At 37.6% G+C, this 13,325-nt stretch overlaps 1 protein-coding gene across 6 annotated transcripts in view; it reads right to left on the bottom strand.

The window, feature by feature from the left end:
• Positions 1 to 1,825: 1,825 nt before the first annotated feature.
• The window catches only part of LOC106878790 (cilia- and flagella-associated protein 54), a 187,027-nt gene continuing 175,527 nt past the window's right edge, over positions 1,826 to 13,325 (bottom strand). For all 6 annotated transcript variants that reach the window (XM_089351125.1, XM_089351124.1, XM_089351123.1 and 3 more), the window contains 4 exons: positions 10,698 to 11,304; positions 8,353 to 8,482; positions 4,095 to 4,166; positions 1,826 to 1,994 (listed from right to left, as the gene is read on the bottom strand). In XM_089351125.1, coding sequence (XP_089207251.1) covers positions 1,869 to 1,994; positions 4,095 to 4,166; positions 8,353 to 8,482; positions 10,698 to 11,304 — 935 coding nt within the window. In that variant the 3' untranslated portion in view covers positions 1,826 to 1,868. The remainder of the gene's footprint in view (positions 1,995 to 4,094; positions 4,167 to 8,352; positions 8,483 to 10,697; positions 11,305 to 13,325) is intronic.

The raw sequence follows: 13,325 nt of genomic DNA on the forward strand, positions 1-13,325 counted from the left end.
CCCAGCCACGCCAATGATTTTTGTTTTTATAAATCCACTAAACACAAACAAATTCAAATTTTGAATAAAAATACTTTACATTTGGTTCATATTTCACATTCTTATGAAAAATAAGCTCCATCTTAATATGCAGATTGTTAAATAAATCTGGATGAATTTCAAAATAACTCTTAAAGTTGCTACTGATGAATGTAAAAACTGGATTACTTGTTTTTTTGACTCTACAATAACCTAAAATCCATTTGAAGTTTCTTCCAAAGTAGGCAAGAGATCACTGACATAATTAGGCTAAAAATGACAATATAATTAATTTTCATCAGGTGGTTGTTTGGTTAAGAAGCTTGCTTCCTTACCATGAGGTCTTGGGTTCAGTCCCAGTGCATGATACTTTGGGCAAGTATCTTCTATTATAGTCCCAAGGCAACAACAAAAGAGTTGTTTGATTAGTATGTGACTACATAATGCATCATTTTACCTCCACCTTAGTGAAGGTGGAGGTATTGTTTTCAGTCGTGTTTGTTTCTTTGTTTCTTTGTTTGTCCATGGACAAGATATCTCAAGAACCGCTGGATGGATTCAGATGAAACTTTCAGGGATGTTTAGCATGAAATGATTAGACTTTGGGATCAATCTGGTACCGGACAAGGATTCTGGATTATTTTTCCAGTTTTTTTTACTTAATTTATTAGAGTGGTCAGGTTAATTTTTTGTATTCTCGTTTGTGAGAGCAGTCGAGTTCACGTTAGATATTCTCATTTTAAAAATCATCTCCAGCTAATCGTTGGTGTTGCCTTGGTGGAGGTTTGCACTTTCTGAGTGCTCTTGTTTTATATTTGTTATATTTATATTTTTTATATTTATATTTTTATATTTGTTTTCATTTATAATTTCTGCTACAGAGATCTAAACTCCACTTCATTGATCTGCAATATTGCTTTTGAAATTTTAATGGGTGAAAGCTAATTATTATTAGAGCTCTATTTCTTTATATACTAACTAAATGAGAACTATGGAAAATACAATGGATATGACATTAAATTAATATATGTAATAGGTATTTGTTCAACCATTTACATCCGTTTTTCTTTAAAGAAAGGCCTTGCCCAAAATATCAAATATTAACTCTTGTCATGGCACACAGACTTATCCTATATTTTATTAACTGTGGAAGAGGTAGATCCAGGAAGATGTGAGATGAGGTGGTGAAATATGATCTTTGAATATTGAGTCTCATGGAGGTGACAACAAGTGCCTGAGACTTTTGGGAGTTTGCTGTGCTTGAGAAGACACATCAAGCCAAGTAAAATCATAGTCATGGCCAGTGCTAGTGACATGCAAAAGGTACCCATGCTAGTGACATGCAAAAGGTACCCATGCTAGTGACATGCAAAAGGTACCCATGCTAGTGACATGCAAAAGGTACCCATGCTAGTGACATGCAAAAGGTACCTGTGCCAGTGACGTGTAAAAAGCACCTGTACTGGTGATATGTAGAAGACACCCAGTACACGCTGCAAAGTGGTTGGCATTAGGAAGGGCATCCAACTGTAGCGACCAAGCCAGAACAGATGACTGGAGCCTGGTGCAGCTCTTCAGCTTACCAGCTCCACTCAAAATGTCTAACCCATGCTAGCATGGATAACAGACGCTATATGATGTTGATAATGATGATGCTGATGATGATGAATCCCCTTTATTTGATTGTTTGTCGATATGAATGAATTTGTATATTTATCTGTATCTATGCACTTACAATTGATCCCTTTTCACACACTTTGATCATACCATCATATTTTCCAGCAACAGAGAGGTACCAATACTAAAATATAATTGAATGCATTTTATTCAGATAACATTAGCAATTACATTTAAGTCTTTTCCGAGAAAACAAGATTAGTTAACCAAACAGCAAGTTCTCCAGTAATAAGGTGTGATCCCACATTGACATTAAAGAGTTCCAGGAGGTGGTTTAAGTTGGTTTCTTCAAATGGCATCTGTTGAGGAAAGAAAAATGTATAATTTTCTAAACTTTGCTTGAAAGAGAATGTATATGTAATTAAATTGATGAAACTAAATATTGCATACATTTATCAATCTACTGTTCTTATATATATTAGGACATATGGTTTTGGGTCCTGAACTTCTAGTAGGGTTGTAGGGACCCTATAACATATGGTGTGTTTTGGGAATGCTTTAAATCCTAATGGGCTATTTGTTGCTGTTGGCACTCCGTCACTTACGACGTTGAGGGTTCCAGTTGATCCGATCAACGGAACAGCCAGCTCGTGAAATTACCATGCAAGTGGCCGAGCACTCCACAGACACATGTACCCTTAACGTAGTTCTCGAGGATATTCAGCATGACACAGTGTGACAAGGCTGACCCTTTGAATTACAGGTACAACAGAAACAGGAAGTAAGAGTGAGAGAAAGTTGTGGTGAAAGAGTACAGCAGTGTTTGCCACCATCCCCTGTCGGAGCCTCGTGGAGCTTTAGGTGTTTTCGCTCAATAAACACTCACAACGCCCGGTCTGGGAATTGAAACTGTGATCCTATGACCGCGAGTCCGCTGCCCTAACCACTGTTCCATTGCGCCTCCACTAATGGGCTATAACAGAGTAATAAGATACAAAAGGTTTAGTTAAAGATCATCACTCAAAGGTATGGGAATGGAGAAAATAGACAAATCAAAGTAATTTAACATTTTTAACGCATGAAGAATGCAAACCAGTTGGAGAATGTTCAGAGACTTTCACCTCTGTTGGTTACAAATGGCCTCTCTGTCAGGATGGAAGGCTTTAGATGAACAGCAATGATACATGACTGTGAATGTGGAGGACACACGAAAACTTGAATGGAATGAAACAACTACGCTCTGTTGGATGTGCAATGCCAATGTAGCATATACAACAAATTACAAATGAGCTTAAAGAAAAATTGGGTATTATAGGCATCAGCTGTGGTGTGCTGGAGAGAAGACTGTGCTGGTACAGTCATGTGATGAGGATGGATGAGGATAGTTGTATAAAGAAGTGCTGATCATTGAACGTAGAAGGAACATGTGGAAGAAGTAGATCTAGGAAGATGTGGGATGAAGAGATGAAGACTGACCTTGAGACGTTGAGCCTCTCAGAGAAGATGACAGGGGATGGAGATGGATGAGATTATGCTGTGCTTGAGAAGACTCATTCATCTCAGCAGGACTGAGGCTCTGTCAGGCCTTCCTCCTCAACTCATCTTCTAGTTTCTTCACTTCTTACTACACTGAACTGATATCCTCTGTGTCTACCTCAATACCTAACCCTCATCATCTGTCACACTATTTTCACTCAGAGCATTTCCTGCTCTGTCTCATATTCACATTGTATCTGGACCTCATATCTCCTTCTTCTCTTTCCCTTTCTTTGTCTCTCTCTCTCACTTTCCAGGTAGGCAATCTATGTATTCACCTCTTCAACAACACACTTGCTCTTCTCCCTCTAACATTTAAAATATGGAGAATACAAATTTCTTTCTCTAGTCTATACTCTACTCAACTGAGAAATCTTATCTTGTAGATACTTGACAATCTCACTGGTGCTGGTGCCCTGTACAAAAGCACTCAGTACATTCTGTTAAGTAGCTGGCATTAGGAAGGGCATCCAGCTGTAGAAACCATGTTAAAGCATAGAACATGGTAGAGTCCTCTGGCTCATTTGTTGTTGTTGAACTGTCCAACCCATGCTAGCATAGAAAAAGGATTATTAAATTTTGATAGAGCATTAAAAAGCAAACTAGAAATGAATATGCACTGAATTAATAACTAACATTATTTTCATTCTTCTGGTATGTATGGAAGTAGTAATGGATGAATTAATGAAGCAGTAATGAATGAATTACTAAAATGTATGTGCAACAGTGTACATTTGTTGGTATATGAAAATAGAATTTAAAAAATTACATATTTCTGAGACAGTAACTGCATGAATAATAAATATTCAAAATCTTACATAGTTTCATCAACACTTGCAACATAAATGATAATTCTGATGTACACATTTTTGTAAAAAGAGTTAACATATATGCAACAAATACTATAAAGGAACCATAATTACTTGGGAAATGGAGTATCTCGATGTTGGTGCAAATAATTTCTGAATTTCTTGCAGAATTGATAACACATGTCTCTGAAAAATGATTAAGTTAATGAAAATACTAAATGAAAATATGTCTTTAATTAAAAATAATTATTAAAAAGCATAAATATCTTATTATCCTTTCTGCTTTAATGAAATACATGTGTCTGTGCATAATTTTTCATATTAAGTGACATCAGTTCTGAATCCCACAACCACATCATAACAGTGGATTCGATGTCACCTACTGGATGAACTCAGATAAATAACACAAGGCCAAGGGGGAAGGAGAGGAATGGTGGTAGTGAAAGGAGGTGCTAACATAATTGAAACTTTAAGAGGGTAGGAAGTTAACAAAAAAAGAATATGTAGTGGTGTGGTTTGTGTTGAGCAACAGGAATGTTTTACAAGAAAACTAAAAGGCTAAGGCAGGAAGATAAGTAAGAAGGGAATGGAAGTAGGGGCTGTTTTGTAAAATGTGAATATTCATTGGATAGATATGTGTGTATTGTGAATTTTTGACAATGTTTATCTGAGAATGTATCAGTGTATGTATTGTAAGTTTTTAACAGTATTCATCTAAGTGTGTGTGTTTCTATACCATGTGTTTGGTATTTTTGATGTGTATGTATGTATTGTTGTTTTTTGTATATATCATCATCAATCATCATCGTCATTTAACGTTCGTCTTCCATGCAAGAATGGGTTGGATGGTTGACAGGGGCCAGCCAGGTAGAAAACTACCCCAGGCTACTGTGTCTGTTTGGCAGGGTTTTTATGGCTGAATACCCTTTCTAACACCAACCACTTTACAGAGTGAACTCAATGCTTTTTACTTGGCACTATCACAGGTGAGGTTAGTTTTGGCATGATTTTTACAGCTGGATGCTCTTCCAAATGCCAACCACTTTATATGTGTGTGTGTGTGCGTGTGTGTGTAAAAGAATTCACAGGGCTCATAAAAACGACTACTAAATTTAGATACGGAATGAAATATAACTATTTGTATTGCCTGGAACATCTGGATTATTGCAGACAATGTAACAATAACTATTTCATCTAGAATTCTTTATCTTTATCTTTTACTTGTTTCAGTCATTAGACTGCGGTCATGTTGGAACACCTCCTTGAAGGGTTTTAGTTAAACAAATAGACCCCATGACATATTTTTTCAAGCTTAGTACCTATCTGTCTCTTTTGCCGAAGTTATAGTGATGTAAACACACCAACATCAGTTGTCAAGTGGTAGTGGTGGTGGAGTAAACAAACACACACACAAAGACGTGTACGCATGACTGGCACCCATGCCAACGTTGTCTCCTTCATTGGACACGAAACTCAGCTTGCGAAGACTTATTGGGGCAAGCGAAAGTGAAATCGTGATGGCACCTGTGCTCAGCGTCGCCTTTCTGGCACTTGTTCCCGTGGCATGTGTAAGGACTTTCAAGCGAGATCGTTGCCAGTGCCCCTGGACTGGCTCTTGTGCGGGTGGCACATAAAATACACCATTTTGAGCATGGCCGTTGCCAGTACCACCTGACTGGCCTTCGTGCCAGTGGCACGTAAAAGCACCCACTACACACTTGGAGTGGTTGGCGTTAGGAAGGGCATCCAGCTGTAGAAACTCTGCCAAATCAGATTGGGGCCTGGTGTAGCCAACTGGTTTCATCAGTCCTCAGTCAAATCATCCAACCCATGCTAGCATGGAAAGCGGATGTTAAACGATGATGATGATGATGATATATATATATATATATATATATATATATATATATATATATATATGACAGGCTTCTTTCAGTTTCTGTGTACCAAATCCACTCACAAGGTTTTAGTCAGCCTGAGGCTATAGTAGGAGACGCTTGCCCAAGGTGCCACGCAGTTGGACTGAACCTAGAACCATGTGGCTATCAAGCAAACTTCTTATTTCTTTATTGCCCACAAAGGGCTAAACATAGAGAGGACAAACAAGGACAGACAAAGGGATTAAGTCGATTAGATCGACTCCAGTGTGCAACTGGTACTTAATTTATCGACCCCCAAAAGGATGAAAGGCAAAGTCGACCTCGGCGGAATTTGAACTCAGAACGTAACGGCAGACGAAATACCACTAAGCATTTCGCCCGGCGTGCTAACGTTTCTGCCAGCTCGCCGCAAACTTCTTACCACACAGCCATGGCTGCTTCTATAGAATGGAAATTATTATAAGATCTGGTCATGAGCAAGTTAGTGCAAGAGAGATCATTCTGTTTGTAGGAGGACAATTCCGCATAACTTGTACTATTACATCAAATCTTTGGGGGAAAGGATTTCCAGCAAAATTTGAAATAGATTGTGGGGGCAGGGATCTGAAATTTTGAGTATCTATATTTTTGTTAATATCAGTAAAGTCTTTGAAATTTTGCTTGGGTGGGATAAAGAATAAATGTCTTGAAAGAATAAGAAATAAAGGGTGAAGGAGAGAGTATATCAGAGAGACATTGAAGGAATGAAATAGAAAAAATAAGAGCAAAACAATTAAAGAAGGAAAAGACAGTGGTCGCTGTTTTAAAAAGGACCTGACATTTGAAGAATTTGGAAAAGCAGGAATAGAAATTGTTAGAAAGATAGATATTAAATGTTCCAAATGTAGTGTGAAGATGTAGTTAAGGCTAATGATTTCAAGCAGTTTAATCCTTAGTTCAGTTTATATTGTGGAAATGGACAAGTGACTCTACAATCTATTACCTGTCTGTGCAAGCACCATATGCATGTGACTGTGTGGGAAGAAGTTTGTTTCCCAACCACATAATTCCAGGTTTAGCCCCAATGTGAGGCACCTTGGACAAGTGTCTTTTACTATATCCTCAGACCAACTAAAGCCTTGTGAGTGGATTTGGGAGACGGAAACTGAAAAAAGCTTACCATGTGTGTGTGTGTGTGTGTGCGCATGTGTGTGTGTGTGTGTGTGTGTGTGTGTATGTGTTTGTCCCCCACCACCACTTGATAACCAGTATTGGTGTATTTATGTACTCATAATTTATTGGTTGACTCAAAAGAGACCAATAGAATAAGTATCAAACTAACACAAATAAAGTACTGGGTCAAGTCATTTGACTAAAATTCTTCAAGGTGGTGCCCCAGCATGCCTGCAGTCTAATAACTGAAGCAAGTAAAAGATAAAAGATGCCAATAATCTATCTTTAAAGTATCAGGTTAGTTCTAGTTATTTGAAGAAAAATATTATAATAAAATAAAATAATGTTGGAAATTTTGACATGGACAACCACAAAATATACCTTGAGGCAAAAAGAATGATACACAGAAATGTCTACTATAAAATTTGAATATAAATCCAATTTTATTATTATTATTATTATCATAAGGTGAGAGAGCAGCACATGCCATCAAAGTGACACTGGGGTACAACGATACAAAGCCCAATATATTCATTATGTCTACCCGTCTGATAAGGGTGCACCAGGCACATGCATCACAACCATATGTGCACGACATGGTGATCTCATATCATGATAAACAGTGCACGACCTTGCAGGTGGGACCCAGTTAGAATTTTTTTGAGGTCGGGAAGCCCATCTTGCTTAAAAGGTCTCTGAATAAGGTTTGTTTAAGGGTGATGAACAAAACACCCATGTTTCCAGAGGTGAATTATTCAAATTCCAAAGAATTCATTTCAACACATGGCTATGATGCCCCCCCCCCACCCACTACTTCTGCTTGTGATCAGAGATGCACATATCGCCAGCCACAAAAGGGACATGCTCAACTGGTTAAGGTCAAGCTACTGACAAACAAATTTGCAGTATTGAGTAGAATATTTGCTGCAGAGCAAATCTGTGGTGTAGAGCTATTATTATTATAATTATTACTATTATTATTATTTGCAAAGTTGCATTTATTGTTAGCAGCTGGAGATTATAGAATTAGAAGCAGAAGAGAAACTATTTAATTCTTTTGCATTCAGATTACTCTATCAAATGTAATGCTTGTTTATTCATATTGCTTTGAATTAAACATGCATTAAATTGTAGCTTCAAGATTTCAATAATGTGATTGTTTATTTTTAGAACAACATTGTCATGTAAATGTAAGAGAGGCTGGATCTGGCCAACATAAAACATGCAGAAGATTTGAATCAGATGCAGCCAGTTTAAATGCTAAAGGGTTAAGCTGGTGATATAAATTTTCTATTTAGCTAAATAGATAATATAAAATAGTGTTCATTGAGTAGAGTCACCTGATAGTCTTGGGTTTCAGCATCTGAAGAAAATGAACCAAATGACTTTCTTGAATGGAGAACAGGTTTTCTGGGTTTAGAATTCAAAGGTTTCTCAGCTATTTCCTTCATATGTATGGCTTTCTTGATGCTGACAAAAATAAATTAAAATAACTTTTAGCAAGCAATTTTGTTGACAATAAATCAAAAGTGAATAAGTATACATGCAAGAATAATGTAGTTAAAATCATCATCATCACCATCATTTAATGTCCATTTTCCATGCTGACTGGCAAGGCCAGGGGCTGCACCAGGTTCCATAGTCTGTTTTGGCTTGGCTCATGTAGCTGGATGCCCTTCCTAACACCAACCACTTTACAAAGTGTACTGGGTGCTTTTTAAATGAGGAGGAGTCAAAAGTATATAATTAAAATTAACAGAGTTGTGTTGTTTAAAGAACTCATACTCCAGACACCTCATCACAATTATCTATCTCTTGCAGCTCTTACTAATAATTTATTTTTTCTGTTTCTCATTCCCTTACTAGATGTGAGTAGCCAGGTAGATCTTCTACAAGAACTTGCTCTGACCCTCCCCTTCTCATGGTTTAATTCCCTTGTCTCCTATCATGAAACTGGCCCCTACATACACCTGGGTTCACACTGCTGTGAGCTGCATGGCGACCTCAATAGTGCAGGTGTAAAGTGGTTGATGTTAGGAAGGTCATCTGGCTGTAGAAATCATATCAAAGCAGACATTGAGGTATGATGCAGTTTTGGAACTCATCACATCCTATCAGACCATCAAATCCATGAACCAAACAAAAAAATCTAATGGGTTGAGATTGAGGCTTCTTGGGGGCCATACATCCTTGCCTATGACTGATGGGATGTTTTACTGAATCCAGTGTTGTACCTGTTTGGAGCTGTGGGATGGCACTGAGTCCTGTTGGTAAAAACTCCTTAAGATGTACCCAGTGTAAGCTATGGAGACACAAGAGGTACAGCAATATCAAAGGAAGGTTAACTGGGAAAATAGCTTTTGTGCGTTGCAGATGCACAGGGGCAATAAACACTGAAAATGTGCAGAAAACAGATTCCATCACATGCCAGAGGGAAAAACTAGAAGTAGTTGATAGCTTCCATGACCTAGGTGTTCAAGTCAGTAACAGGGGTAGATGCTTTGAGGGCGTAGCTGCTAGAGTAAGATTAGCCTGGGCAAAGTTCAGAGAGTTCCTACCTCTGCTGGTAACGGAGGGCCTCTCACTCAGAGTGAAAGGTAGACTGTATGATGCCTGTGTGCAAACAGCCATGCTACACAGCAGTGAAACATGGGCTGTGACTGCTGAGGACATACATAGGTTTGAAAGAAATGAAGCTAGTATGCTCTGTTGGATGTGTAATTCCAGTGTGCATACACGACAGAGTGTGAGTGCCCTGAGAGAAAAGTTGGACATATGAAGCATCAGATGTGGTGTGTAAGAGAGGTGACTGCACTGGTATGGTCATGTGTTGCATATGGATGAGGACATCTGTGTGAAGAAGTGTCACACACCAATAGTGGAAGGAACCTGTGGAAGAGATAGACCCAGGAAGACATGGGATGAGGTGGTGAAGCATGACCTTCGAGTGTTGGACCTCACAGAAGCAATGGCAATGACAAGCGACTGAGACCTTTGGATATATGCTGTGCTTGAGAAGACCCAGCCAGCCAAGTGAGATCGTAGCCATGGTCAATACCAATGTTGGACTACTGGCCCATTTAAAAGTACACCTTCAATTGTCGGGCAATATGCTGTTCTTGAGAAGACCTGTTGAGCCAAGCAAAGTCGTAGTCATGGTCGATGCCAGTGCCGCCTGACTGGCACATAAAAAGCACCATTCAAGCAAGGTCATGCCAGTGCTGCCTGACTGGCGCCCATGCCAGTAGCACGTAAAAAGCACCATTTGAGTGTGACCGATGCCAGTACGACTTGACTGGCACCTGTGTGGGTGGCACGTAAAAAGCACCATTCAAGTTTAGTCAATGCCAGTGCTGCCTGACTGGCTCCTGTGCTGGTGGAACTTAAAAAGCACCCACTACACTCTCAGAGTGGTTGGTATTAGGAAGGGCATCCAGCTGTAGAAACCTTGCCAGATTAGATTGGAGCCTGGTGCAGCCTACTGGCTTGCCAGTCTTCAATCAAACTGTCCAATCCATGCCAGCATGGAAAGCAGATGTTAAATGATGATGATGATGATGATGATGCACTGAAATATTTTATTCATTTATTATACTTTTACTAAATAGACCACTATTTTCTATCCTATGTTCAAAGTAGAAATCAATTAATATGAAGCTAGATATAAAAACAGTAAAATACTTACCGTTTGTAAAGATCAACAGCAAATTTGCGTGGCAATATGAAATTGTTTGTGTAGCATTGGTACTCATCTTGTTTAACCTTTTTAGTCATGGAACAAAGAAGATGCATATTGTTTGACTCAGAATGATCTGGTAAGTTTTTTTGAGACAGAGACTCAAATAAGGGACTATACCACTGGAAACATACTTCCTCAGATTTAGGATATGTCATGGACCAAGGGAACATGGAGGTAGGTTTTTGATTTACACTCGGGGAATCTTGTAATAAACCTTTTGCTGAACAATTCTCAAGATTTAGAGCTTTCAATGATTCAGATATGATATTTTGATCCTCTTCCAGGACATGATTTAATGTGATAGCCAACTCTTCAACTTCAGCCGGAATGTTAATAGTGGAACAATGCCGAGTAAATAATGAAAAATTGTTACTAAGAAAGGAATAAGTATTAGTATATTGTAGCCTTATGGACTGATCAAGTGGCATAGAATACATGAAAGTTTTATAAAATGATTCTGGTGCTTCATCAGATTCAGAAGTGTCTTCTTGAAAAGTTTCATTGGCAGAAACAATAGTTTGGTAAAGTTCATCAGACAAAGAAACCAAGTAAGCTGTGGAACAAACAGAAAATAGGTTATTTTTGGCAAGTATTTCAAGTTTGCTCAAGAAATATAATAATAACATGAAGAAGTCAATTCTGCAAAGATATTAATTATTATAAATTCATGCCGTGTTCAATTTAGCACTGCTATGTGTAATTTCTTACCTCACTCCCGCTCGCATCAAAAGTGAAAGCATCACTTTATTTCTATTAAATTATTTCTTATATTGGGTAAAATAGAAATTTAATATTACACACACACACACACACACACATATGAAAGATAATTTGTGATTTTTAGTGAAGAAACAAAAAGCACTCAACTATTCTTTTACTTGTTTCAGTAATTTGACTGCAGTCACACTGGAGTACCACCTTGAATTTTTTTAATCAAATGAATCAACCCCTGGTACTTATTCTATCATTCCCTTTTGCTGTAGTGCTAAGTTATGGGGATGTAAACACACCCATCATTCTCTCTCTCTCTCTCTCTCTCATATATATATATATATATATATATATATATATATATATATATATATATATATATATATATTATGTATGTAGTGACTTCATTTAGGCATAGAGTAGATTCGAACTTGAATCACGAAGTAATATATGACTATATACAATGGTAATGAATATTTCTTTACAATTTTGATCACTGCTCTTCTTTCATCTTGCACATCTGCAACATCAACAACCATTACAATTGGTAACTGCCAACTTCAACACATATCCTAACATATACCGTTACAAATTGGCAACGCTTGACCACAACAAATAAAAATACCTTTACTACTGGTGACCACTGCCCCCACCTAAAATACCATTACATTTATATATATACTCTTTTACTCTTTTACTTGTTTCGGTCTTTTGACTGTGGCCATGCTGGAGCACCGCTTTTAGTCGAGCAAATCGACCCCAGGACTTATTCTTTGTAAGCCTAGTACTTATTCTATGGGTCTCTTTTGCCAAACCGCTAAGTTACGGGGACGTAAACACACCAGCATCGGTTATCAAGCAATGTTGGGGGGACAAACACAGACGCACAAACATACATACATACACACACACACACACACACATATATATATACATATATACGACGGGCTTCTTTCAGTTTCCATCTACCAAATCCACTCACAAGGCTTTGGTCGGCCTGAGGCTATAGTAGAAGACACTTGCCCAAGGTGCCACACAGTAGGACTGAACCATGTGGTTGGTAAGCAAGCCACTTACCACACAGCCACTCCTACGCCTATATATATATATATATTTATATATCATTCTTTCTCTCTCTCTCCCACTCTCTCTGTATATATATATCAGCATTATCATCGTTTAACATCTGCCTTCCATGCTGGCATGGGCAGGACATATATATATATATATATACATACACACACACACATATATACATATTTTTATGTGTCCTACCCATGCCAACATGGAAGGCAAGCATTAAATGATGATGATAGTACTGATGATATATATATATATATATATATATGTATTTATATATAAAGAGATAAGTGTGTATGAGTTTTTCATTTTAATAAATAATGAAAAATCGTTTAACAGACATCATGTAACACTTTCACTTCACTTGGAAGAGTCTTCCAAATGTAACTGTTTATACTAATTCATTTTTATTGCAGACATTGGCCAGTGACCTGGCAGAAATTGAAAACTTTGTAGAATACGAAAGTAATAATTATACTACTTTCAAATTCTACAAACTATTAATTATTAGTGGTAATTGTAATATGTGAAAAAGCATACAACAATTACTTAGATTTTGATCGCTCAATAAGAAGATACCATTGTGAAATTTACAAAGGTAATAATGGATTTATCCATTATTAGATACCGTTAGATATGGTGGATGACTTTATTTGCTAATTGTTTAGATTTGTGAGGATTTCCATAAAAGTAGTTTAGTAGAGTTGCAAATAGAGTACAGTTGTTATCATCATCATTTAATGTCTGCTTTCCATGCTGGCATGGGTTGGACATTTTGACAGG

Source organism: Octopus bimaculoides, chromosome 4 (genome assembly GCF_046866305.1).
Source record: "Octopus bimaculoides isolate indiv1 chromosome 4, ASM4686630v1, whole genome shotgun sequence".
NCBI classification, from domain to species: domain Eukaryota; kingdom Metazoa; phylum Mollusca; class Cephalopoda; order Octopoda; family Octopodidae; genus Octopus; species Octopus bimaculoides.